At 40.5% G+C, this 27,583-nt stretch overlaps 1 protein-coding gene across 3 annotated transcripts; it reads left to right on the top strand.

Moving 5' to 3' along the window:
• Positions 1–10,951: 10,951 nt before the first annotated feature.
• On the top strand, positions 10,952–26,150 carry cdh27 (cadherin 27). Of its 3 annotated transcripts, XM_042090445.1 has the most exons (19): positions 10,952–11,127; positions 11,998–12,118; positions 12,588–12,704; positions 13,072–13,221; positions 13,325–13,469; positions 14,144–14,307; positions 14,861–14,989; positions 15,304–15,486; positions 15,965–16,278; positions 16,462–16,604; positions 16,710–16,931; positions 18,668–18,889; positions 19,160–19,281; positions 19,427–19,522; positions 19,619–19,699; positions 19,793–19,828; positions 25,321–25,452; positions 25,555–25,641; positions 25,729–26,150. In XM_042090445.1, the coding sequence occupies exons 3-19, from the start codon at positions 12,591–12,593 to the stop codon at positions 25,948–25,950; spliced, it is 2,562 nt and encodes an 853-aa protein (XP_041946379.1). In that variant the 5' UTR covers positions 10,952–11,127; positions 11,998–12,118; positions 12,588–12,590; the 3' UTR covers positions 25,951–26,150. The 3 variants fall into 3 exon arrangements, with proteins under 3 accessions (XP_041946379.1, XP_041946377.1, XP_041946378.1); XM_042090443.1 differs by lacking the exon at positions 11,998–12,118; XM_042090444.1 differs by having other exon boundaries at positions 11,998–12,704.
• The last annotated feature ends 1,433 nt before the right edge of the window (positions 26,151–27,583 follow it).

Raw genomic sequence — 27,583 nt, 5'->3', positions numbered from 1 at the left:
AAGTTGCATATTCGGTTTTTCCGCGGAGAAGCATTAGGGGGAGACGAAGCACCCACCAAACGACCCAAAAAGTGTTGTAGAACCATCAGAACGACTCTCAACCTGCATAATTAAGGTCATTTTTGCTAAAATTGTTGCAGGGCCAGTGGCGGAACAAGTCAGAGCCGGGCCGGGGGCGGGGCACATGACCGGGCCCTTTAGGCTATTAAACTCATCATAACATAATTTTACAACATAGGCTACACATGCCCGCAACAGCGGGTCTTACAAGCGTCAGCGCCACGAGAGCAACTATGTCATTTTGAAGTCCATCGAACGTACACGAAGTGTAACCAAGAGAACAACAACAAAAACATTAGGCTACATGACCCCTAATAATAAAACAACAATACGCAGCACTAGAGCCTTGCGCTCCGCGAACTCGTCCACGATGCTCTGTGTATGTCCATTTTCTTTGCTCTGTCATTCTCTATGGACAACATGGCAAGTCCACTCAGTCTCTCCTGTCCCACTGTGTTCCTCAAGTGGTTTTTAATGATCGATAACTTGGAGAATGAGCGCTCAGAGGTTGGTGACGGGAAGAGTCAAAAATAAAATTAGGGCGGTGCAAATCTCACTGAATGCAGAAGTTACTGCTGGGTGGTTGCATTGGCGGAGCGAGGGGGTGGCTTCGGGGGCTCATGCCCCGAATCTCTTTTTAAAAGCCCCGAATATTTTTTTGTAGGCCTATGTGTTTTCAATTTCCAACGATTCTAATTTCTAATTTAACTTCCCCTTGGTTTCTCTATAAATGTTACAAAATGTAGCCTACTATTAGCCTACTGAGCAAATATCCCTTAGGCTACTTTCAAAGCCCAATATTGACAGATAACCTGATTTCCCACACGATGAGTTTAGGCAATGCCAGAGCCGAGATGTAGCGGTTTGCGTCATAAACCTGGCAGGAAAGTTCAGAGCGGCGCAGTCAGTTTAGTTTGTTAACTAGCCTACCACAGTCACGAGTTGGGTCGCGATAGTCTGTCATTTTTAAAAAGTGGGTCCCCAGAAAAAAAGTTTGAGAAACACTGGTTTAAACAGCAAGCCGGTAAGAAAAACTATTGTCAAGACATTAGGCTACTGTACCCCGGAATACAAAAATAAAATTGTAGGCTATGTATTAGTAGTCTGTATTCTGTAGTCGCAATGACCGAATCAGTAGATATACCTGTTGTCAGTTGAGTTCGTTCAATTCATTTTTTGTAGGCTAGTAGCCTAGGCAAATATGAAACGGAGATGTAACGTGGCTACCGGCGGGATTTTGAACTTGCATGTTTCATGCATTTTAGGGCAAAAATACCATGGGATTGATGTGTTCTCCATTTGAGGAACGTAATCAATTGCGGACGTGCACATAGGCTACAGCTCAGACACAGAGCGCATATAGGCCTAGGTTAGGCTACTTTCACTTTCTAGAGCGCATTCATTAGGCTACGTAAAAGATGCTTCATACCAAAACAACGATCAAACATTATCAAATGTATCATGACGTGTTGTCACAAAGACTTACTCCAATTAGAAAATCGAAACCAAAATCATGTAAGTTTAAGTGTTCTCTCATTGACGCCTGTAGGAGACGATCCAATTTTGTAAATTTGCACGTCGTAAAGTTCAATATGAGAGTTAAAAGAAAGCCAGTCATACAGCAGAACATTTTATTCAATATTTTACACCTACTAAATCATCAAAGTAAATTTCAAAACTTTTCAGCAACCGTGAGTCATAACTCGTCCTGACTGGGGCAACCTATAAGCCTAATACGTCCCACTCTGCTGAAAATGAAAGTTTGCATGATCTTAGCTCCTCCGACCTTGTGCCGTGGGAGAGGCCCGTCCCACCTTACCCTGCGGGTCCCGGGCTGGGGGCGTGCCGCACCCCCTCAAGCTCCGCCCCTGCATAGGGCTTCTTTAACATGCACCCACACCTGTGACAACACACTCATGTGGTATTTGACTTAACGATAAACAAGCCATGCAGGAGTTATGCACAGATAGCCTAGGGCAGGGGTGGGCAAACTTTTTGGCTCAAGGGCCACATTGGGTTTTGAAAACTGGCCGGCGGGCCGCACAACAACCCCCCCCCCCCCCCCCACGACACACACATAAAAAAAAATACATTTATTATAGCCTATAATTTAGTATGAAAAGTATTTGTTTTAAAATATGAATTGCTTAAAAATGCTGCTAATTTGATGCTGTTTAACAAATGTATAAATTGTGCACTGTCGCTTTAAGACAGTTGCTTTAATTCACGTTTATTTGATCTTCTGCCTGCTCCGCTATGGCTATCGCTGTACTGGGCCCTCTCACAGTTTTTAAATGGTCAGTAGTGGGAACTACTGTTACCTTCAAAGTTTCTTATAAGAAGGAGATATCAATTATCAACAATGACAAGCGAGCTGGAACCTGCGGCTCTCTCTTGTGAGTGCAGACGCGTTCCCAATTAAATGGATCGCATATAATGTTCACGTTAGATCTGCTGCAAAGGAGATAACTAAGAGTTAACTTAGTTTAACATGATGTTATCTCTATTTAACATGATGTTTTGACATTGACATAATGTTCTCTAAGGAGAGTGAAAAGCAGTTTAAAGCTAACCAACGTCTCGGCGGGCCGGATGAAAGTGCTTGGCGGGCCGGATACGTCTTTCATATTACTGCGCAAGGACTGGAACTTCATTCAAAAGTAAAAGTAGACGGTTGATCAGCTGTGTTCTAAAGATAAGAATGTTTGATTCAAGTTCAGCCGGTGTGTGCTGTTGCGAACTATTTGTTTCTCACCAAAAGCTACCACGAAACGGTAACAAATAGCCTATAGCCTAGGCTATGTAGGAGTCACTGTGTAAAGAGTCACATCGTGGTGAGTTTATTGTTTCGTTTTGGCAAGTAGCCATGTAATAAGCGGGATAATGTATAGAACGCCGGTCATTATTGGGAAAATAAGTCCCTTCAGGGCGGAACAAGACCCCTCCGCTGACCTTTCAAGAGAGTGATTTCATACACAGAGGTCATTCAATGTGCTTTACATAAACAAAACCAAACAATAATAACAAATAAAAGCATAGAAAGTCAATATAGTCAAAGAATAGTTAAAAGGTGAAGATCATAATAAAAAGAAAACATAAAACACAAGGTAAAATAATTCAAAAATAAAGAATAATTAGTAAGCAAAAAACAAAGGCAAAAGTAGTAAAAAAGTAATAAAAGACAAGGTAGAATAATTATCAAGGCAGATTCAGAATTTGTAAATCGGCACAGTTAGCAGAAAGCATCTGAGAACAGTTTGGTCTTAAGTCTAGATTTAAAACTGGCTACAGTTGGGGCCTTTTTGATGTCATCCGAAAGTTGGTTCCACAGCTGAGCCGCATAGCAGCTAAAAGCTGCTTCACCATGTTTAGTTCTAACAGTAGGTTTTACTGGCAGGTTTTTCATCTGGGACCTGAGAGGACGAGAAGGTGTGTACTGAAGCATGTCTGACAGGTATTTAGGCCCTGCTCCATTTACTGAGTAGTGTTTTAAAGTCAATTCTGTGACTTACTGGAAGCCAGTGCAAGGACTTAAGAATTGGAGTAATGTGGTCAGTTCTTTTAGTTTTTGTTAGAATCCTAGCTGCTGCATTTTGTATCACCTGAAGCTGTTTAATAGTCTTTTTAGGAAGGCCTGTGAACAGTCCATTGCAGTAATCAACCCTGCTGGAGATAAATGCATGAATGAGTTTTTCTAAGTCATATTTTGACATCAGCCCTCTGAGTTTGGCAATATTTTTGAGGTGGTAAAAAGCTGATTTAGTTATCGCTTTCTTGTGGCTGTTGACATTTAGATCACTGTCAATTAATACACCAAGATTTTTAACAGTATCCTTTGCCTTCAACCCTTTTGTGTCAAGGAGAGTGGCAACCCTAAGTCTTTCCTCCTTTTTACCAAATATAATTACTTCAGTTTTTTCTTTGTTCAGCTGAAGAAAATTTTGAGACATCCAGGTGTTGATTCTATACACTGACACCAGGGCTCGAAATTAACGATGTCCCGACGTCCCGGGGACCATAAAAAATGCTTCCGGGACACAATAGAATGATGTCTGGGACAGTAGAAAAAATGGCAAAGCAAATGTCAAAATAGGTACTTTTTCCCTAAACTGTTCACATGGGAATCTAAACGTATCTTTCTTGTCTGAATAAAATACAGAATCTGGCCTATACAAAATTTGACCTGGCGTGACGGGCAGCTGGCAAAAGCAGCGTTAGCCAGCTGATCTGTAAAGAAATCTGTAAAGCGGTTTTGTACACGCAGCCTTACAACACTGTTTAGGCTACTGCTCTTCAAATCACTGTAGGCTACAATGTTATTTTTGGTACAAATATAGTAAGATACCCAAATGGGCTGGGTGCTTGCGTTTCCTTAGGAATCTGCCGTATTGGTTAAATGAATATTGTGACTTCTAGGCCGACACAAAAATAGGGCAAGAGCGGTAGGCCTAATGGGTCACTTTCCGATATAGAGGTTAACTTACCTAACTAGCAGGCAGGTAAATGGCATTTGTTTTCATGACATTGTGAACATTTTTGACTGATAGTGTAGGCCTAAGGTTACACTGGTTTTCTAAAAAAAAACGAGATGACAGTCCTCTCTGACTAAAACGGTACGTGTTTTCTGTCATTGACAGACAAACGTCACCAATATCATGCTGAGCTAAATAGCCTACTGCAACTGAGATTTGACAAAACGATAGTGTTGCAAGGTAGCCTATAACAATGAAAACAGTTAGCCTATTTAAGTTAGCATTTGACATTTCGCTGTGGCAGTTCTAAGGGGTGTCCAAACTGCGGCCATGCACTTTAATCCGGCCCGCCGAGCATTTATTAGTTTATCAAATTATTAAAATAGGCCGCTCGCTATTTTTTCCAGCAATAGACGACGTTGTGGTTAACTTTAGGGTACTGCAAACTGCTTTACACTCTTCTTAGAGAACGTTTACAATGTCAAAACAGCTTGTTACATCGAGATACATATTCTGACTACGTTTTGCTAATTCATTTAATTGGGAACGCATTTGAGGGTGACAGCGTGGCAGGAGAGTAGGCTAGCCTATCTGACAGCTTTGTGGTAATTTCCCACGCTAGGCTACTTATTGTTTTCACTGAGATCTGTGGCCATGACATCATACCAAACTGACATTGAAATTAAAGACACGTGAAAATAGATTATTGACGGAATGTTTTACAACCCTGTCCGTCAAAACGATGGACAATGAATGTTTAGTGCAACCTCAAAAAAGAGCCAAAAGCGCAATCTCTGAAAATGAGTGTTGTGTGAAACAGCAGATGATTAATGAAATGGTGTTTAATAAATTGTTCAGAACTGACATGGTGGACCAGAACGAGTTAATTAAGTGATGCAAGTTACTGATTATTATGCTGTTTATTAAAAACAAGAACTTGAATTTGGGACACTGGTGTTTAAGTCCGGGACAGTGGCAAGTAGAATTCGGGACAGCTGCGGGACACTGAGAAAAAAAGTTAATTTCGAGCCCTGACTGACACATAGATTCAAGAGGACCATAGTCGTTTGGTGACAGAGCTAAGTAAATTTGTGTGTCATCTGCATAGCTATGATATGAAATCAAATTATTTTGGATGATTTGTCCAAGTGGGAGCATATAGAGGTTGAATAATAGTGGCCCCAAGATCGACCCCTGGGGAACACCACAGGTCAAGGACGTTGGTGTTGAGGTACAGTTTCCGATGGCATCAAAGAAGCTCCTTTCTTCTTGCTCCTTTCTGCACTAAGGTCCAGTAGCACTAAGACTGATGTTTTACCTGAATCTGTGTTGAGGCATATGTCATTGGAAACTTTAATGAGAGCTGTTTCAGTGCTGTGATTTGCCCGAAAACCATACTGAAAGTAATCAAAATACCCATTTGATGTTAGGAAGGTGGTTAATTGATTAAAGACTACTTTTTCAATAATTTTGCCAATAAAAGGTAGATTGGATATGGGCCTGTAATTGTTTAGCATGGAGGCATCCAGGTTATTCTTCTTGAGAAGTGGCTTTACAACAGCTGTTTTCAGTGACTTAGGAAAAGTGCCAGACAGCAGTGATACATTTACAATTTGAAGGACATCCGCCGCTATGAGGTGAAAAACAGTTTTGAAGAAATTGGTAGGCAGAGTGTCTAAGACACATGTGGAAGAGCTGAGATTCTGTACCATTTTTTCAAGTGTTTCGTAGTCTATCAAGCTGAACTCTGACATCAAGTTTAGTTTCCCTCTGTTTGTTGCTGGAAGTTCAGGTTGTTTAATTTGTAATTGAGCAGATATGTTGAGTCTGATTTTGTCAATTTTACCTTTAAAAAAAGATGAAAACTCATTGCATTTGAGAGAAGTTCAGGCGCTAATTGTGAGGGGGGATTTGTTAACTTATCAACAGTTGAAAATAGAATACGAGTGTTATTTGAACTTCTATTGATAATGTTAGAAAAAAAGGACTGTCTTGCTTTGCATATTTCAGAGTTATATGTGCGGAGCATCTCTTTATGGATTTCATAGTGGATCTGAAGTTTGTATTTACGCCATTTTCTTTCAGTCTTCCTACACTCTCTTTTTAGAAGTTTAACTGCTGGATTTTGCCTCCATGGTGCTTTCTGTTTGTCCTTAACTTTCTTGAATTGTAATGGAGCAATGTCATCCATAATGTTTGCCATTTTTGCATTAAAGTGATCAAATAAGTCTTCTACAGAGTCTGACAGTTGACTGGACTTTAGTGAAAGTGCTTGCTCAAAGAGAGCACTTGTCTGATCATTTATTCTGTGTTTTGAGTGTGTGGGACATAGACACATCAAAGAACACACAGAAATGATCAGATAAGGCCAGGTCTTTAACAGCTGTAGAGACATCGAGACCCTTTGTGATAACAAGGTCGAGGGTATGGCCGAGAGATTGTGTTGGCCCCTGTACATGCTGTGTTAGGGAGAAAGTATCGATTAGTGCAGTGAATTCCTTGGCGTAATTGTTTTCAGGATTATCCACATGCAAGTTTAGATCCCCTGATATAATAAGACAGTCAAACTCTATGCAAACGACTGATAGCAGTTCACCTAGCTCTTCAAGAAAAACTTTTGCTGAATGTTTTGGAGGCCTGTAAATTGTCAGTAATAAAATCTGAGGAGAAGACTTAATGCGTGCACACAGATATTCAAATGAAGTAAAGTCACCGAATGACGACTGATTGCACTGAAGACGTCTTGAAAATTGTGGCTATCCCTCCACCTCTTTTATTTGCTCTGGTAGCACTCAAAAAACTGAAATTTGGGGGAGCTGATTCGATGAGAGTAGCAGCACTGTTTGCTTGATCTAACCATGTCTCAGTTAAAAGTAAAAAATCAAGGTTGTGTGTGCAAATTAGATAATTAATAAAGAATGATTTGTTGGAAAGAGATCTGATATTTAGGAGTGCTAGTTTTGCTGTAAGTGTTGGGGAAAAATGGTCCATGTGGGAAATCTGAGGTTGAATTGGTAAGGGTAGGAGATTGGACTGGTTTACCCTATAAGCTCGATGCATTTGTGTTCTATTTCTTGTCAATACAGGAATAGAGAATGTCATGGGCTTACTGGGTCCCGGCATGTTCTCAAAACTACTGTCAGTACCATTTGTATTGCAGGGACCCTGAGAATATCATACAATACAGTCATCATCATCATCAAATAATTGTCCCCTGCCTGCAGTTGCTATATGCCAGCTGAGAATATGAACTAAGAGGTTGTTGCTGCTTAAGAGATCCTTCTGAATGGAAAGAGGGAGGCCGTGGAGGTGTCATGCGCACCTTTGGTGCTAAGGGTACCAAAAAACCGCACAGTTGAAGGTCTTGGTCTACTAACAAGGTGGGATGTTGATGGGTATACAGTTGAAGGTCTTGGGCTACTAACAAGGTGGGGTGTTGCTGGGTATACAGTTGAAGGTCTTGGGCTACTAACAAGCTGCAAGGCTACTGGCAGCAGTCCTTCCATTCTTGCAGGGAAAATCATGTGCTGGGGTGGGGATGGTGATGGGTATACAGGGGATCCTGGGGAGTTTGAGCGGGTGGGGGAGTGTTGGGATGAGGATGGATATACGTGATTGGGTGTAGGTGGTGATGGGAAATCAAGGAAGATGGGTTTGAATATTGGTTCAGTCTCCATCTGCCTGCTGAGGCCCTGGGGAGTTTGTTGCAGACGCTCCGCTTTCAGCATGTATTCCAGTGGTGTATTCCATGTTGTTGTGTCTTAGTGGTGACAAGGAGTTGACGGAGGTGGGGAGGGGTATTGGTAGTGATGGGGACGAGACCGCCTATGCCGAGTCCGAGTCAAGACCGAGTCTTTAAAGGGTCGAGACCGAGTCGAGACCGAGTCTGTTGGTTTTCAAATACAGTCGAGTCCGAGTCAAGACCGAGTCTTTGAGGAAGCAAGTCCGAGTCGAGACCGAGTCCTTTAGGAGTCGAGACCGAGTCGAGACCAAGACCATAAAAAATTGCAGTTTTAATATTCATAATTTAATATCACCCCAGTTAATAATCAACAGTTAGGCCTACAGACTAAGCTAGATTGGGAATTGTTTAGAGGAGCAGTCTTAACGTCTAAATATGGACTATGCTGACCTACAGACACTCACCGGCAGCAGAGCCATAGAGATAAATAAACGGCTCTGACGGCAGTATCTTTGCATTGCACCATGGGATGTCATTTTCAAATAATGCCGGTCAACATTGCATTTTATTATTATTGTTGTTATGTGTTGTCTGTTTTTTTATATGAACATAAAAAATGCGTTGGTCTCGAGGACTCGGTCTGAAATTACGAGTCCTTCTCCTCCCACTGTGGTCCGAGACCGAGTCAAGACCGAGTCTTTGAAGGAACGAGTCCGAGACGAGACCGAGAAAGCAGAAATTGGTCTCAAGACCGGACTCGAGTCCGAGACCGGACTCGAGTACTACATCACTAGGTATTGGCACTGGTGTTACAACATGACCCTTCCTTTCTGATAGCCCCTCAGCAGCTTTGATAGGTGCTATCTCCTCATGCTCATTACATCCATTTGTTTGCTGAGATTCCAGGGAGTTTGACGCCAGCGATTGACTTTGAGTCATTTTAGCAGCACCCATCTTTGATGCATTCAAGTTGGTTATCAGCATCATAGTTGGCCCCACAAGGCTTCCGTTTTAACATTCCATATGTTATCTTAATGCAGAGTTGATGCAGAGGAAGTAGATTGCTTCGCGTCAGACGGTTCACGCCTCCGTGTCGTCCATTTATTTATGATAATGGACACCTCGTCGGGCATTATCCCTTACATAATCTAGCCTGACGTTGTCATACTCAAATTCTAGTCAGAATAAGAACTTCTGACCTCAAATGTTGTGGGCGGGACTAAGTTCGGCTGGCACCCAGGCTACAAATATTCCGCTCCAACATAACGAATTTCCCAAATTCATATTTTGTTGGCAGTGTAAATTTGGGCTGGTTCCCAGTCTACAGTACTATGTTAACATTGCACATTTATGCAATAGAGCTCCTAAACAAGGTTATTATATATAATCTTTTCTCATACAGATGGACACTCAACAGGTCATAAAGAGAATAGAATATGTGATATGAAGGTAATCATTGCTCTTAGTATCTATCTACATAAAACAACATAGATTGCTGACAAGCTACTGATTAAAAAATCTTGCTCTCAGTGACATAAATGTGAAGTTAGCATTTGTGCTGTTTTGATTGACTAAAGATAGGCCCTATCAAATAACAATAACCCAATTACAGTTCCACTGAAATTACTTGGAAAACACAATAAACTCAAACAAATAAAGAACAATAAACTCCCAAACTCTTGAGAGTACTGATACTATGAATTCATACACTGATACACTGATCTAATTGTATATCTGATGAAAAAATAACAATCAACAAGCAACATTTATCTTTCTTATCTCTCAGTATTCTGAGCAAATCCTCAATGGCTCAATGCCATAAACAATAATCCCTGTTAAGGCTGGTCTCACAGGCAGTTGTAAAGAAACAATTTAAACTATGTGCTTGTTAATCTTCTGTAGAATTATGGCAAAAATGAAGATGACAGATATCTTCAAGTAATGGACTGAAACTTTCTCAGCAACATTCTTAGCCACATTCTTATTCTCAAATCAGGCTAGTCTAGTCTAGTCTGTCAACTTCCACAGAAATGGATGAAAGAGAATAGCTGAAATCTGACATTGGTGTAATGTGTACAAAGATGTACCAGTACACAATGGTGTACCTGTACTATGTAACAACATACATGCTTATTTCACTTTATTAACTATAAATACTGTGCTTTTTCACCCTAACAGTATATTATTATGACCGCCGCGCAGCGAAGCGGCGGTCATATAGGTTTAGTCAGACTTTTTTTTTTTTCTGTTTTTTTTCTTTCTTTTTCGCATGCCCAAATTTCCGTCAATGATTCCCGGGACACTGAAAGACCGGGGTACACGAAACTTGGTGGGCATGTAACCCCACATGGATAGCATGGAACCATCGTTTTTCGTTTTGATCTGTAGCCCCCCCGCTGGACTGGACCCCCCGAAAGGAGGGTAGGGCAGACACAGTTTTATGTGAATATCTCGAAAACTGTAGGGTTTAGGAGGACCATTTTTTTTGTATGTTGATCTCAAGGGGCCATGTCAACCCATTCCATAACCACTCATTTCATGTATAGCGCCACCTAGTTAAACACAAAAACTACTCACACAGTAGACATATGTACGCTTGAGGAAGTCTGAGGAAGTTTGGTGTCTTATGGTGTGTGTGTTGTCCTTGTATGCAAATCCACCTGGTCACTCCTATTGTTCACTCCTTCTAGCTGCCTTCCAACAGTCACCCTCCCCTCTCACACAAGTAGTGGTGAGATCGAGTAACATATTTGTGTGTGTGTGTGTGTGTTTGTGTGTATCTGTAGAGGTCTGTCATCAATTCTGTTAGAGGCTTTAAAAGAAGAAAGGGAGAAAAGGTTAAATGAAAACAGCGCATACACGGAGAGCTGCTCTTAGATCACCATGCATGGAATTACTAATGTTTTGATCCTGGTAAGTGAACATTCCTCTGACTACAGTCATTCCTGTTTATTAGCTGCATTGCGTATTCTGCAGGACAGTGTTTTATGCAAAAAACAACAAAAAGACATAAAATCATGTTTTGATTGCACCTGTGTATAAACCGCAGTGCCCAATAGCTCAATGAATCAGAATCAGATCTTTAGTGCTTTAATCATAAAGAAGAATGAAGAAAAGAAATGTATTCCCATGTATAACTGGCCCCCGTGTATTGATGCCATAGCTGAAGAAATTTTACAAAATCAATGTATAATGTAGATGTAAATCAGGTTTATCGGCCAAGTATACTTGCGTATACAAGGAATTTGGTCTCTGCATTTATCTGATCTGTGAATTAGTGAACACACAGAGCACACAGTGAACACACAGTGAGGTGAAGCACACACTAACCCGGAGCAGTGAGCTGCCTTGCTACAGCGGCGCTCGGGGAGCAGTGAGGGGTTAGATGCACTTCAGCCAGTCCTACTGGTCGGGGATCGAACCGGCAACCCTCTGGTTACAAGCCTAAAAGCCCTAACGAGTAGGCCATGACTGCCCTGTTTTTGGTTAGTCGGGAAATTTCAGTACATATAAGTGGACCTATCCTGTTTTTTCTAGTTGTGGTCTCTCCCATGGTCTTCATATTTTGAAGAAAATATGTCATTGTTCGGCACTATAGCTGTGGACAATCGTGTGACCACAGTTATGTGATCTACACACATACCTACTATATTTTTACATTTGTGATGACATACTTCTGATCTACACGCATAACTACCACAGTGTCATCTTTCATACCAGTTATTATTGTGGTCAAACAGTTTCCTGCTTGTAACATGATCTCTTTCCTCTCCCTTTGCGTAGTGGGGTTATGGGTTTTCATCTTTATTTACGGTGCGCTGGCGTGACACAGTGAACAGGGTCAACAAGCCTGGCCATAGCTGGCAAAACAGGTGGCGCCTCTTTCAGCCCCGACAACTGAGCTGTATGTGGCTGCACACACAATTACCGCTCTCCTACACAGACTTACGTATAGAGGATTTGCATATAAGGCCTTTGACAGATGGTGAAATGACACCATTACCACACACACACCATTGAAAGATTATTGGAATGACCCTCATCTTCACACCCCTTGAAACATTTTCAAACAACAGATTAACACACACTATTCTCTTCATTATCTCGATATCACCCATATTCACAAAACCAACATTTACATACACACATACCCTCCTGTTAAAAATGATTTACACATGTGCGTACAAAATAAATTGATGAGAAAGAGATGATACTGTCATAAAACTAAACTGAAAGAGATTATGCATGCCATGTTTCCAAAATGTTCAGAAAATGATTACAAAATGTCAATATGTGAATGAGCAATGCCTTGTGATTGAAAGCTGCTGTCATTTTCCATTCGTCATTGCTGAAATATGCAAATTTGACCTAAGGTGATGTTGAGTTTAAGCTGGTCAGATGCTCATCTGAGGCAAAAGAGAGCCTGGATCATTGATTCCTTTAGTATCGTGGAGGAGCATCCAGGCCCATATCCATACCAACTGGGACGGGTGAGTGAGACCAATGAAGTACATCTCATTTCAGCCAAATGCTGTTGTTACTTGCCGAAATATGCTTCTTATAATACTATAATTAAGTTATTTGTTTAAGTTACATCAGTATGTTTAATAAGGTGAGTTTCATAAAAAAAAACTGCCAATCAGTCATGCTGGAGGAGTCTACCATAAGTCTACATTTCTTGGAAATAGGCACTGATCATAAGCAACATTACAACATTCCCTGGGTAGCTCAGTACAGTAGTGTTCTAATAGTACTTAAGCCTAGATTGCATATCCATTGGGTATGATTAAGCCATTTGGGTGGCAAAAAGGTGATGTAATTTATGAAATCAATATGAAATTGATCATGGCTCCTCAGATTCACGTGGAACGCACATACAGAGTGGAATTTATGCTTCAAGGCAGCGGCGTTGATAAAGATCCTGTAGGCCTTCTCACCATGGACCCTGGGACTGGCATGGTGATGGTTAATAGGAAAATCGATTATGAGCAATATCAACTCCTGAAGGTGGGCTTTGAAATCAAAGGCCTCCATGTTGTTTGTCTGTTTCTGTGTACACTGGGAAAGTTAAGCTCATGAAGTGTAAAAATCCTATTTCTGTCCCTTTAAGTTAACATTTGCAGCAAAGAATTCATCAAACAACAAAATTGACACCAAACTTGGAGTTGAGATTACAGTTCTTGACATTAATGACCACGCCCCTCGCTTTCAAAAGGATGTCTATGAGACAACGATCTCAGAGTCAGCAACACAGGGTAAGTCTGAGAATACAAGTGAAAGTCACTAAATTAGGCGCTTCGCATATGTTTTATGCACTGGTGGTTTTACTGAGGTAAGTTGTGTAACCGAGGTCATAATTCGTCTGTCCCACGGCCCTCGAACCCGCCACCTCAACACACACTGGCATGTGAGTCGAACGCTCTAACCACTGAGCTAAAAGCCCAGGCTTCTAACTCAGCGATTAGAAGTGTTGTTAAGGTTAGGGGTGTGAAGATTTACACGTGCAACTAGCATGCTAGCCCAGTTCACCTCCATTACACTCACCTCCCTAAATCCTCACTCCCATGATCCGGGTCACGGCACCACTGTAACCGAGGTCGTAATTTGTCCGCCGCTCACGGGTACTCGAACCCGCCACCTCAACCTCAACACACACCGGCATGGGAGTCGAACGCTCTAACCACTGAGCTAAAAGCCCAGGCTTCCAACTCAGCGGTTAGAAGCGTTCTTAAGGTTAGGGGTGTGAGGATTTACACGCGCAACTAGCATGCTAGCTCAGTTCGCCTCCGTTACACTTGCAACACTCCGTTCTCTGGAATACCCAAATTAAAGTCAGTTATTGCATTCATGAAATATTCAGCCTTCTATTTTTATTAGTCATGTTATTTTAAATGACACAGCTTGTCACATGCATGTTATTGTCTTGAAGGATCCTATGTGATGACTGTGTTAGCACACGATGATGACAAACCAGGCACAGTCAATTCAACCTTTGACTATAGGATCACAGCTGTAAAACCAAATACGCCAAATGTTGAGTTCTTCATCAACGACTTTGGAGCAATATCGTTCAAAGGATGCTTGGACTATGAAGTGAGTTCATAGCTATCTTAAAGGTGCTCTAAGCGATGCCACACGTTTTTTAGGCTAAAATATTTTATGTCACTTACTGCAAACATCACCTAACCAACCGCTAGCTGAATACACTGTAAAAAACGCGATCTCTGTGGACAGCCCAGGCTTAACATAACAAACTGTTCCAGCAAATCAGACGAGATCCGCGTTTAGGAGAGTTTCAATTGCACGGGAGCAGCATGGGAGGGAGGGGGAGGAAGTAGCGAGCTAGCTCTCTGTTTTGTTTGAAAGTCAACAGAAGTGACGTTGCCCAGCATCGCTTAGAGTACCTTTATATTCAACCATTTGGTTTCAGCCAAAAGGTATCAAACTTGAGATTATCCATTATTTTGTGTCATATTAAATACAATTACAAATTAAATGTGAAGTTAATGTTCATTTGTAATAAACCATTGGCAGCATTTTGGGGGTTAATATTCATATCTATAATTGATATTCAGTGTCAGTGTTCATCTGCATCACATACCTTTGTATACATTGCAATGCACTTAACAATGGTGCCCTCTTTCAGATAGCACAAAAATACATAATTTCAGTTCAGGCAAAAGACCACAGTCCCGTAAGTCTGTCCAGCTCTACGACAGTCATTGTCCATGTTGAGGATGGCAATAATCACCTGCCCATCATTACCGGTCACTCAGTAAGTGTTATCCATCGCTTCTTTCATATAACAGTGTCTGAATGTTAAGTCCTAATTACTTGCATAATAGAGTTCACGATCCAAATAGAACAGCAATGACTTACACCTTGGAATTATAATAGTCAATAACTAAACTGCTCATAACTGCTTGTGATGAATATTATGAACTGCAACGTGAACATATACATAATGTAATTTCACAGTGCATTTACAGTGTGTATATAAAATGTTTGTTTGGCTTATTAAGGAGGAGCTACATCATTAAACTTTCTCCCATGTGTAATAACTGACTCTACCATGAACCTTTGCCTTAGGGAACTGGCGTGGTGAAAGAGGGAGCGATTGGGATCTCTCCTATTCATATCCATGCCACTGACAAAGACACCCAGGACAGTCCAGGGTGGAGAGTTAGATACACGCTACACGGGGAGATAAGTGCTTTTTTCCAAGTAGACACAAACCCAGAAACCAATGATGGCATCCTGACACTACTCAAGGTTGGTGTTGTCATGCCACATTTTAGACATTCCATGGGTTATTTGTAAGAGCAGTATTTTTCTTTTTCTGACAGCTGTTGCATGCTTCTGTAGACATGCTGTCCAAAACATCTTTACGATGAGTGATCTATGTTTGTCATTAAAGAAAATGCAATTGCTGACTTTCATCAGAGACGGTTGATAAAGCTAAGATAAAGTTAACTACATGTATAGAATCTTTGCTTTCATCGCTTATAGGCACCACAGGAAAGTGCAAACTCATAGCACTTCTGTGATGGTATTTGTTTTTTTAATCACTGCTCATTCAGAATCAGAATCAGATTTATTCGCCAAGTATGTTGGCACTTACAAGAAATTGTGTTTTGGCCGCTGGTGTCACTCTAGCAATACTGTAAATAGACAAGAATAATATGTAAGAATAATAAGAAAAGTAAATCAGATTAGGAAATCAATACAGATTATTCTCCTCTGATGACAGCCTTTAGACTTTGAAGACGGCGCAGAGAGGACCATTTCCGTTTCTGTGGAGAATGAGGGAGAATACTTTTCCTGCACGGTGAAAGAGAAGACAACGGCTGGACTCTGGAAAGTGGTCACCAGTCAGGATACAAAAATGATGACCAACACCTACTCCCGCCAAGAGTTCACCATCACGGTGGAGGATGCCAATGATCCACCCAGATTCCTCATTCCAGAACAAGATGCTACGGTCATAGAAAATGAAGGCATCGGGCAATTAGTTAAACAATTTACTGCAGTTGATCCTGACACTACCTTCACAAGTGACTTTGTGTAGGTCTTCTGTATGTAGTTTAAGTGTAAATTAAATCGAAAGGCATAGATTACTTGGAAGCATCAGTGATCATTACAAATTATGGATATGATAATAAGTGTGTTTCTTTTCAATATTGTTCATAACTTGGCCTTTATTACATCTTAATAAGTCATAATTTTCTTTATGGTTTCTGTCTACAGGTACAGGTTAGGACATGACCCAGCAAACTGGGTGAGAGTTGACTCAAAAAATGGACAAATTTTCTTAGCAGGCACACCTGACAGAGAGTCCTTGCATGTTGTTGACAATATTTACACAGTCACAATCTTAGCAGTTGATAATGGTAAGACTATGACAGCAGAGACTTACGAGTATCTTACATAATGGACATTTCTCTCTGTGTAACGTCAAAGATACTCAGTCGTGCGTTCTTGTGTTTGGATAACAGGGGATCCACCCATGACTGGCACAGCCACTCTTAACATCTATGTACAGGACCAGAACGACAATTCACCCGTACTGAATGCCACCTCCATAGGCATATGTGCCTCAGACGGCACAACGAAGGCTGAGATCTCGGCCAATGACTTGGATGGGGATCCGTTCGCAGGACCCTTCACATTTAAACTTCTTGAGGACCACAAGGGATGGAGTCTTGACCCTGAGTATGGTAAAGAAGCCAAACAGGAATTTAATTATGACTATATTTGCTATTATTGGCTCTATTCATGGAATTTAATATACAGTTGTGCTCATACATTTGTATACACTGTACATAAACATGCTAAAGTTGACTAAAATAAGGAATAAAAATCATCTTTTGGAAATTGATTTCAATGACTTAATTAAAAAAATGAGGGAAAATCCAACCTTTAAGGACACCAATGTTCTTTCTTAAAATACAGGGGCTCATAAGTATATATAGCCTACCCCTATGTTAAATTCCCATAAAGGCAGGCAGATTTTTATTTTTAGAGGCCAGTTATTTCATGGATCCAGGATACTATGCATCTTGATAAAGTTCCCTTGGCCCCTCATCATCACATACCCTTCACTTTACCTAGAGATTTGCATGGGTCTATTACAGTATTTTTGCGGAGAGAATGCTTTGCGGTACATGACCGGCGTTCCATAAATTATCCCTTACATATTTTACTGTAGAACGTTGGGAAATCCCATTCAGCCATATAAAATAGTATTTATAGTAAATTATGGATGATCCCCACAAAAACCATTGAGCTTTTACAGGGATGCTAATAACATGTCAGCAATCATAAATGCCTCTGTAAGGGAAAAATATCAATGATTTCGGGCCCTATCATGACATTCTAAAGTGCATCGTCACTCGTCAAAAGTCTATTCAAATTTAGTAGGATGTCCAGTTCACATTGGGAGGGGTTTCTTTATCAAACGTGGAGCGCATGGCGCAACAAGGTGTTCCTAGGTTTTTTAATCAGTCATATGGGTGTGTTTGGGGCGTAACATCATTTTAAACCAATGAGAATGGCATCTGTCATTCCCTTTAACGGCGCAACGCGCGATATGTCAAATAAATGCATCGGTATTTTGGCATTCAACGGCGCATTTGAAGGGGGCTGCTTGCGAGACCGTATGGAATAGTCATTCTTAAACCATGCTTTACTAAAACCTAGCATAGCCTTCACGCATTTGCACTCGTCTATTATTTGAACTCATTGGCAAAGTGAAACTAACTTCACCAAGGAGTCAGTCAACGACAAGACAGTTATATGCACTTTCACTATTGACTGACAATGGGTTACCACCGAAAACATAGGCTGGAAAAAGCAACACTTAACCTAATATTGCTCAAATGACTGAATAAAACAACATTTATCCTGCAGAGGAGTTGCTTATATCTCGTGACAGTGCGTCTTCAGCTGTGCTCCATACGTGTCTCTCGCCTCTCCCCTAATCACTTTTAACCAACATTACCAATTTGCAAATGATGGTGAATAACTACTCATTATGAGATGTACAGTATTTCTTAATATCTTTATTCTAATTATGTTTCCTTTGTAATCGTGCAATTTGTAATGCTTTGCATGGACGTGCGCTGGTGTGCGTTCATGAATGATAGAAGGATGTTGCGTGCACCTGCCAATATGACTGTTGACATGCGCTCTTAAAATAGCATATGAACAACTCGCCAGTGACTTCTGACCAGGTTTAGGTGGTGTATGATAGCGATTTTTAGACAATGCGCCAGGCCCCTCCCTAGGGTTGTTAATTGCCACACCCCTGGGCGCAATGTTAAAAAAATAAACGTGCAAAATACCAAATTAAACTTTCCGCGGGTGAATAACGAGTTTTACGCCATGCGCTGGTGCCCAAAATACAGCCCTTCACACTGAATCCACTGAACCCTATGTATTTTTTTTACTTTAGGAATGTCTGTAAGTCTGAAGAAAGAGAGTGTGGTTTTTGCTGGTCACCACACATTGATGCTGAAGATATCAGACAGGCAGGGCCAGTTCTCCATACAGAACCTCTCAGTCACAGTGTGTGATTGTTCCTTCTCAACCAGCTGCCTGCTACGCAGGATGAGTGTCCACACCATGACAGGAGGAGCTGTTGGCATCATATTCCTGGCACTGTTCCTACTCCTGGGTAAATCAATGTTTACAGCAGGTCATGTTAAACCAGAATTCCTGTCAGTTTGTTCTGTCCAGCATGTCCTGTCAGTTTCCTGGCAGATCTGTCTATGTCTTTTGGTCTTACTTTTTAACTGTTGCAAAAATAAAAGTAACAGAATTGTGAACATCCTTCCTTAGAGTATTTCACTGGACCAATTAGCATTACAATACAGATTGTTTTAACTCAAGGAGCACTCCACAAAACAAATCCTCAAAAAGTGGTCAATCTTGACTTTCTGTACAGGCATTTTGCTGATGGTGCTTTATATATCATGTGGGACTGAGAAACCAGTGTTTGATGTTCAACATATCCCTCGAGAGTCCTTGCTGCCATCCAACATTGAAATGCCAGGCATTGACTGTGAGGTAAAATCTGAACTGCAACAAAATATGTCGATTGAACACTTCATCAGAAATGTATGGTGCTAATCGATCAATACACAATGGTTCTTTTTTCATAAAATAATTTTCTGTGGGCTGTATGCTTATTTATGGATGTTCTATGTGTTAGCTCCCTACCACACTGGTTTCCAGGGATCAGGCACAGACACTTAAAAAAAAGAATCATGCTAAGGGTTCGATTCAGCACTTCAGTAACAACCAGCAGGTCAGCAGATCTTGTTATTTTATGCACTAACAATACTGGAGGAATTGTTTAACATTGTGAAACAAAATAAAATGAAATTATTTTTAACTCTTTCAGATTTTATACAAGAGCTACTACAACATCTATGGCGATACACACAGATACCAACACACTGGGAAATATAGTGAACATCACCAGGTAGCGCTTCCCTTATTATATTTGCATGATCACATGCAGTCAGCCAAGCCTAAGAATTTCCTTTGCCCAACCCGCCTCTTTTCTATATTGCAGGTCAAGAGTCTTTATGCTGCTGGAAGCCTTTATCATGTATGCACACTTTTATATATTTATATGTTTTTTTGTCTATGTAAACACTTTTCTATACATGGTTATGGTTATGTTATTTAGCAGACACTTTTGTTCAAAGTGACATACAAATAACAACAATACAAATTCAGTTTAACAGTAAACAATTTAAAGAAATGATAAGACTATTAAGGAGAACAGTAATAATAAACAACAATGCAATTCAATCAATAGCTTAATGAAAATAAATAAATACTATAATATACAAACCATAATGCATAAGAAACGCTGAATAAGTGCATATTGAACAGATACAGTTAGACCCCTCTTGAAAGACCCAAAACTATCACAGACAGGAACAGAGAACACTGGGCAACTCATTCCACCAACAAGGAACCACTGAGGAAAAGAGTCTTGAATTTGACCTAGTGTTTATGGCTGGTCGACACAACAGATACTCATCAGAAGACCGCAGTGAGCGGTTGGGGATATATATCTTAATCATTGAATTAAGATAGCCGGGAGCAGATCCAGTCAGTGTCCTATAGACCAAAGTAAGAGATTTAGATATAATTCTGGCCACTACAGGGAGCCAGTGGAGAGTAATAGAAGAGCAGTTATATGTTTCCTCTTTGGCTGATTGAAGACCAGGTGTGCTGCAGCATTCTGAATCAGTTATAATGATCTTACTACACAAGCAGGTAGGCCAGCTAACAGTGAATAGTCCAGCTTGGAGATAACCATGGGCTGTACAAGATGTTGTGTGGAATGGAATCTTGTGTCAGATAAGGTCTGATCTTCCTAATGTTGTAAAGGATAAACCAACATGATTTTTACGATTGAGGCTTCATGCTCAGAGAAGTTAAGTCGTTCACCAATTATGATGCCCAGGTTACTTGCAGTTAGGGTCAGTGAAGGTGAGTCAAGATGGATGTTAATCTGTTTTAGCTGGAAACACCAAAAGCTCCCTTTTTGAGAGATTAATCTGAAGATGGCGATCTTTCATCCAGACTGAAATATCCAGGCATGCAGAAATCCGATGGGAAATGCTAGAGTCTTCAGGTGGGAAAAATAGGTAAAGTTGAGTCGTCTTCTTCATAGCAATGATAGTCAAATCCATGGGAACGAATGGTCTCACCTAATACTGATCTCTGAGGCACCTGTGGTGAGGTCATGAGACTTTGATATCTGTCCCTGCCAAGACATGCTAAAAGAATGCCTTTTAAGGTAAGATTCAAACCAGTCAAGAGCTTTCCCAGTAATTCCCAGTTCAGAGAGTGTAGAAATGAGAATGTCATGGCTAACAGTATCAAAGGCGGCAGATAAATCTAGTAGAATTAATATGATGACTGAGCAGAGGACTTAGCTAATGCTTCAGTCACAGATAGAAGAGCAGCTTCAGAATGACCACTCTTTAAACCAGACTGCATAGGGTCTAGTAGGTTATTCTGATAACCTTTGACATACCGGTATTCACCTATTCCAGAACTGAGTGGAGTGTTAAACACATGTGTGAGTGTAGAAGAGTAGAGGGGACAGGATCCAAAGGGCATGTTGTTTGACGACTTTGCTGAGACCGCTCATGATAAAGAGGAGAAAAGACCAACGATGCCATTATGCTAACGCAAGGCAAAGCCCTCCAGAGGTGGAAAGTAACGAAATACATTTACTCACGTTACTGTATTAAGTATAGTTTTTTTGTGTATTTTGTATGTTTTAAGTAGTTTATAAAATCGGTATTTTAAATTTTACTTGATTACATTTTGAGTGAAGTATTGTACTTCGCTACATCAAAAATCCCATCCGTTACTTGAGTAAAAAAAAAAGTTAAGACTAACGAAAACAGAAAGGGAGAGAAAAAAGCGCCCTAAACCACTAGCCTAGTAGGCCTAATAATGATCAGCATGTAGCCTACAACAGGACATGAATCAAGTTGGCGCCATGCAGTCTTTCTGAAAGTGATGGAGATGGAGATGGATCACGAAATGCATCAGATTACATGTGTAGCCTATAACCTATGAAAGTGTATTTTCCGCTATTTCAATGGGTTGTCTCAGTTCGTTTTAGCACTAATGATTGCGGATATATTTAAGCAAACACCATGAGATTTCGTGTTTTGACGTTTGTGCTCTCCTTTCTTTGGAAAGAAGTTTATAGCAGTTGTTTCCCCTTATTTTGATGTCTCTTTTTTTTCCTGTTTTGGCCTTTGTTTTTAGTAACCTGACTTGGCTTTCTTGGAGAAAGACATTGCACCAGCAGCACAACAATTAGCGGTCCACTACTAGCGATGCTCAACTAAATAAACAAAAGATAGACTAGCCTACCTTATGAATCGTGCAGGCGGACTAAACCATTTAGCTCTTTAGCAAGGGAGTGAGAGTGACCTTAGACAGTTTTCACTATGTTTTTGTATACAAAATCCAGTCTGTCAAACACACATATAAAAAATCCAAACATAAAAGTTATGTGTATTAAAGTGGAATGACACAAGAAAAAAGGATTGAACGTGCCTACTGAAATTTCTTCAATACTTTGTGGAAAAGCCTTTGTTTGTAAAGACAGCTTCAAGACATTTCCTGTGACAAAACTTATTAGTTGCAGTATCAGGTGATTTTGGCCCATTCTGCCCTACAAAGCCAAAGAGCAGTATCTGCAAAAATGCCAAACTGAGAAAAACAGCTTTTTGTGTAAGCATCAAATTATATTCAACAACAAGGGGTATCATTAGATAGATCAAAGTGAGGTGAATATTAAACATTTTGTTTTTTGACATTTAGGCAAAATTTGGTAGTTTTATAGGCTATACTGCACTTTGCCTTTGCATTACTGCTTATACGGCAATACAATAACATTTTGCAGTAAGTGTAGCATGTGATCATAATCACTCAGTTTTTATATTAATTGAGGAAGCACTTACTACATTTTTAGTGAAGATGCCTTGCCTTGATGCCTTAACAATGGCAACTCTGTCATTTATAAACATTTATGTAAAAATGGAACAAAATCAATCGGGTATTCTTGTAGACTTTCATGTCAAGCAATATTGCATTGCTGCACACCAAAACCTAACCTTTGACACCTTTGCTCACTGCTGCTTATATTTGTCAAAGTATATGTTAATTACTTTTTGTAAAATCTGACTGACTATTTTGAATGAATATGATACTTTCACTGGCATTTAATATTGTGAGACTGTATCATGATAGACACCTAATGTGTGTGTGTGTGAATGGTAGTGTGCCTTTTTAGAAGAAAGTCCAGGGCTTTTTTTAGTCCCAGTCTGTCCCTGTGCACACACACACACACTATTAGAATAAGGGCAAGTGAAACAAAGGCAGAATGCAGTAATGGCAAGTGAAATCAAAGCAGTAAGGGCAGATACTGCACTCTGCCTTGGTTTCACTCTACTTTTCTATACAAACTGCAAACTAAAAATGTAAATTTAGCTAAGAAATATATTAGGTAGTCATATGAAATTTTAACAGATTGAAGAGCAGACCATGTACTTCTTATTTGTGCAAAAATGTTTTTTCTGAAAAAGTGCAGATACTGCTCTTAGCCTTTGTAGGGCAGCATTGTTCTAAACAGATTCCAGGGGTCCCTCTTGTGAATCCTGATCTTTAGTTACTTCCAGAACTGTTTAATTGAATTTAATTGAATTGGCTGCCTTCGAGTCTTTCTGGAGCTTTCTCCGAGTGGTCCTTGGCTCTTGGAATTGACTATCCTTCTGACTCCCTGGTCAGAAATATTGCGAAGAGATCCTGTGCATGGCCGGTTGATGATGCAGTGATGTTTCTTCCACTTGCAGATAATGGCTCTCATGCTGCTTACTGGAAGATTCTGAAGTTTTGAAATGCATCTGTAACCAGTTTCATTGATATGTTTTGCAACAATAAGGTTGCAAAGGTCTTGGGAGAGCTTTTTGCTTTTATCCATCATGAAATGTTTCTTGTGTGACACCTTGGTAATGAAAAACTCATCAATATGTAGGCTACTAACCAAGCTTATTTTAATTTGCACAGATAGAAAGGATAACTACTCTCTAACTACTTACAGATTCCAGCTCGTCCCTTTCCTTGCCTTAGTGCTTTTTCTTAGCGTGTTCAATACTTTTTCCCTGTGTTATTTCACTTCATTGCACATGACTCTACTTATGGAGTTGTTTGGATTTTTTATGTGTGGATTACCTGAGTTATTACTAATGCCTGGTGAAAATGTTGTGCCCCCCGTATTTCACTTTTCAAGGGCCCTCTCCTCCATTGGGGCCCAATACTGGATCCATAGATCTCCATTTTTACCTAGCTCGAGTTGCTGCAGCTACAGCGCTACACACTGGGAGCATGAACATGGCTGCCTTAGCTGCTGGCTGTAGCAACTCGAGCTAGGACCAAAGTCCTTTTAGGCAAGTACCTCCACTCGGCGGCCATATTGCAACGCTTTTTGGGCACTTATTGTGCATCTATTTTGGCAGAAATGTGTGTGCGTAAGGCTTCACGACACCAATCTTGCTCCAGCGGCGAGATCACAACAGGTGATTGGCACGATGTCTTCACAGCACACCACATGATTGGCTCAATGTATTCACATGTCGACGTTTTGCTGCGGAAGGGTTGTGATATGTGTAGACAACTGCCATATTGGCGTTACAAACTAACCCCATTCATTACTATGGAGGATTTTTTGAGTGCTGTATCTCCTCATTAGAAAGTCTCTGGTAAAACTGGTTGTTCTGGTACTCCCCCCCCCCCCCCCCCCCCCACGAAAAAAAGTAACTAAGTAACTTTTACTTAAAGTACATTTTAAATGAACTACTTTTTACTTTTACTTGAGTACATTTTCAGATCAGTATATTTTAACTTGTACTTGAGTAATATTTCATCAAGGTATTGGTACTTTTACTTGAGTACAATATTTTCGTACTTTTTCCACCTCTGAAGCCCTCCTAATCAGGGTTGTGCACAATTCAAATTGCAATTCTGCTTCCTGTTTGCTACCTCAATTGAAATGCCAGTGAAATTCAAGAATTGAATTGGAATTTAAGAGCCAGTTTCAATTCAATTCTGGAATTTTGCACAAGCCTGCTCCTAATAGGTTCATCAGACTGAGGAATTAGTTTACAAGGATACAAGGATACAAGGATACAAGGATACAAGGAAGTTTATTGTCACATGCATATAGTTACTGGAAGTAAGAAATGCAGTGAAATTATGTCTGGTGTCAGCCTATTTGTGCATTAATGGGGGGGGGGGTAAAAAGTGCAGTAGAAGAGGGGTTTAGTAGATTAAGTGGCAAGGGCTGCATAAAAAAGGTGGGGGAGGATTGGGATTGGGTGGGGGGCACCAACAAGGAGCAATTTCAATGAAAAATGTTGCAAAGTCATCTGCTGACAGTGAAGTAGCTGATGGAGGTGGTGTAGGATTGAGAAGAGACTTGAAAGTGAAAAAACGTTTTCAGTGGCACTCTCAATCTTGCTCTGATAGAATGCCATTTGACTAACAACTTTCATTTATCAGAGTATGGGTGCCCTTACCCACAATGACCAGTACTTACAGTACTACCAACATCAAAATGGACACTACCAACATCAAAATGTAAACTACCGTCATCAAAATGAACGCTACCAACATCAAAATGGATACTACAAGATAACACTATAGCAATCTACTTTTTACTGACACATTCCAGTAAACTTCATTGTACAATACGTCATCAAAGTGGACTCATAAGCAGTTCTAATGTTTTGACAGGAAATGATGACAACACAGAGAAGAGATATGGCACTGGAAGCGTTTATCACTGGAGATCGAGCTGCCTTGAAGTCTCTGCTTGAAACGGTTAGCTCAGTGTCTGCAGCTCCCAATCGATACCTCTGCATTAATCTTTGATGCTAAATTTTTCCATGTTTATTTTTTTGTCTGCAGAGATTGTCCTTGATCGAGACACCCAACAGGGAGCTGTGTGATTATGAGCCACGTGAATACGTTTACGAGAAGGATGAATCAGAGACACTTCCTGATCTGGACCCCATTCTCATCCCAGAACACAGATTTGACCCTGACCAGCTGCTGGATTTGGGCCCAAGCTTTTCCACACTGGCTTCAATATGCGAACCTCTGCCAGAGAACTGTTCATTTGAGGATTAATATTACACTGAGTGTTAGTTCAGATGTTTTTAAATGTCTGAACTAAAGGTGCTGTTACTCAATCAGTGTGGGGTAAACTAAGAGGACGCTCCCCACCAGGGAAGCCCAATATTAAACATTAAGCCCCATTAAACAAAGAACCTTGCTTAATGGTCTATCAAAAAATACTTGAACTGATTGGATAATTTATCTCCATGTGCCCTCAGCAGACGCGCCTGCAGGTGTACGTCTGTACGCACTGTGCGTACCATCAGGCTACTCAACAAGAGAACATTTCCTGTGTGTGTGTGTTTTGGCCCACCATACCTTCCCATAACTATGGACAGTATCCCATTAGCGGCATGCCATCAGGCTACAATTTACAATTTTCTATTGAAGTTAGTGAACACGTTATCAAAATGAACGCGCACACATTTTGTTTGAGCAGGAGAGAGAGAATATGCACGCAGGCACGCAACTAGGCTACTTGTTTTCTTCTCCTCCGCTATCTATATTATCAGCACACAATGTTGAGATAATTCACTAACTCAATACTCATCATGGATATCACAAGTTTAAACAACGAAAACAGAAAGAATGGATCGATGCAGCAAAGATAGGAGTTATTAGACTGCATTAGACAGCTGTTTAAAGCCAGACGTCACGGTAAGCTAGAACAAAACTAAAGGTAACTTTAGCCTGTATAGGGCTGTATCAAGTTGTCCAAATGAATAGGTCATTGAAGACGTTGTTGTTGTATTATTGCATGTGAATGTTGCTATGCTATGTAAACCGGGAAACGGACAAATATTGTCCACGCGTGAATTTTTTTTTTGCCGGGGGGGGATGGGTGTGCGTACCATAGCATTAATTCCTGCAGGCGCCCCTGGCCCTCAGGACGGGGATTTTATCCCTAAAACCCTACAAACTCAAACAGGTATGTGTATAAAGTGCTTGGTGTTGCCTTTTGTGCCTGAAAATGTGCTGTATAAATAACCTTTGCTTAGACTTAATAAGAACAATAGGCCTATAGCCTTAGCCATTGTTGTAGATTTTAGACTCAGCAAAGGACAGATTGCATTGCTGTTGTAGGTCTACACCAGTTTTGGTCTGAAGATGCGGCGGTAGATCCTGGTATATTTGGAAATGTCTCAGAGGACAATAATTTTCAGTAATTTTACGTTTATTTGCCACAATGAACTACAGATGTGTTAGGCGCTAGGTGTAGGCCGTTTGTGTTGTCTTAGCCCAGGTTTAAGCCTGGCCTATTAATTGTTTTCATGATTTGAGTTAAATACTGCAAAATAAATACATTTTTTATCATTAAGTTGTTTGTTTGCCATTTGCTATTGTTCTGTGAGTTGACAATTATAGGCTAAACAACCATGACAATAAAAAATGAATGGCCTAATCACCTATGTGGGCCCAGCCAACATCGGTGCATGCGGTAGCCTAATATCCACCCGTGATTATTTTGAAGACTATGGAAGTTGTGCTCCAATTTGTTTCAATTTCAGATCATCCTTTACAAAAATCTCCAAAATCTACAAAAAATCCAATTAGGTCATGTGAGATTAAAGATATGATCACTGCCTTCCAAAAATATTATCCCAGGCTAGGCTGCCTTATGTGGGTAGTCCGGAACCAGTGTTTC

The sequence above is a fragment of the Alosa sapidissima genome, chromosome 4 (genome assembly GCF_018492685.1).
Source record: "Alosa sapidissima isolate fAloSap1 chromosome 4, fAloSap1.pri, whole genome shotgun sequence".
Taxonomy (NCBI): Eukaryota; Metazoa; Chordata; class Actinopteri; order Clupeiformes; family Clupeidae; genus Alosa; species Alosa sapidissima.
The sequence above is the reverse complement of the archived record's forward strand: the minus strand, read 5'-3'. Positions and strand labels throughout refer to the sequence as shown.

What these genes read in the sequence shown, in the direction of transcription:
- cdh27 (XM_042090443.1), top strand. Translation starts at nt 11,098, where the DNA reads ATGCATGGAATTACTAATGTTTTGATCCTG. An exon ending in TGCCAGGCATTGACTGTGAG is followed by an intron (nt 19,282 to 19,426) that starts GTAAAATCTGAA and finishes TCTATGTGTTAG; the next exon opens with CTCCCTACCACACTGGTTTC. An exon ending in CTGCTGGAAGCCTTTATCAT is followed by an intron (nt 19,829 to 25,320) that starts GTATGCACACTT and finishes TTCATTTATCAG; the next exon opens with AGTATGGGTGCCCTTACCCA.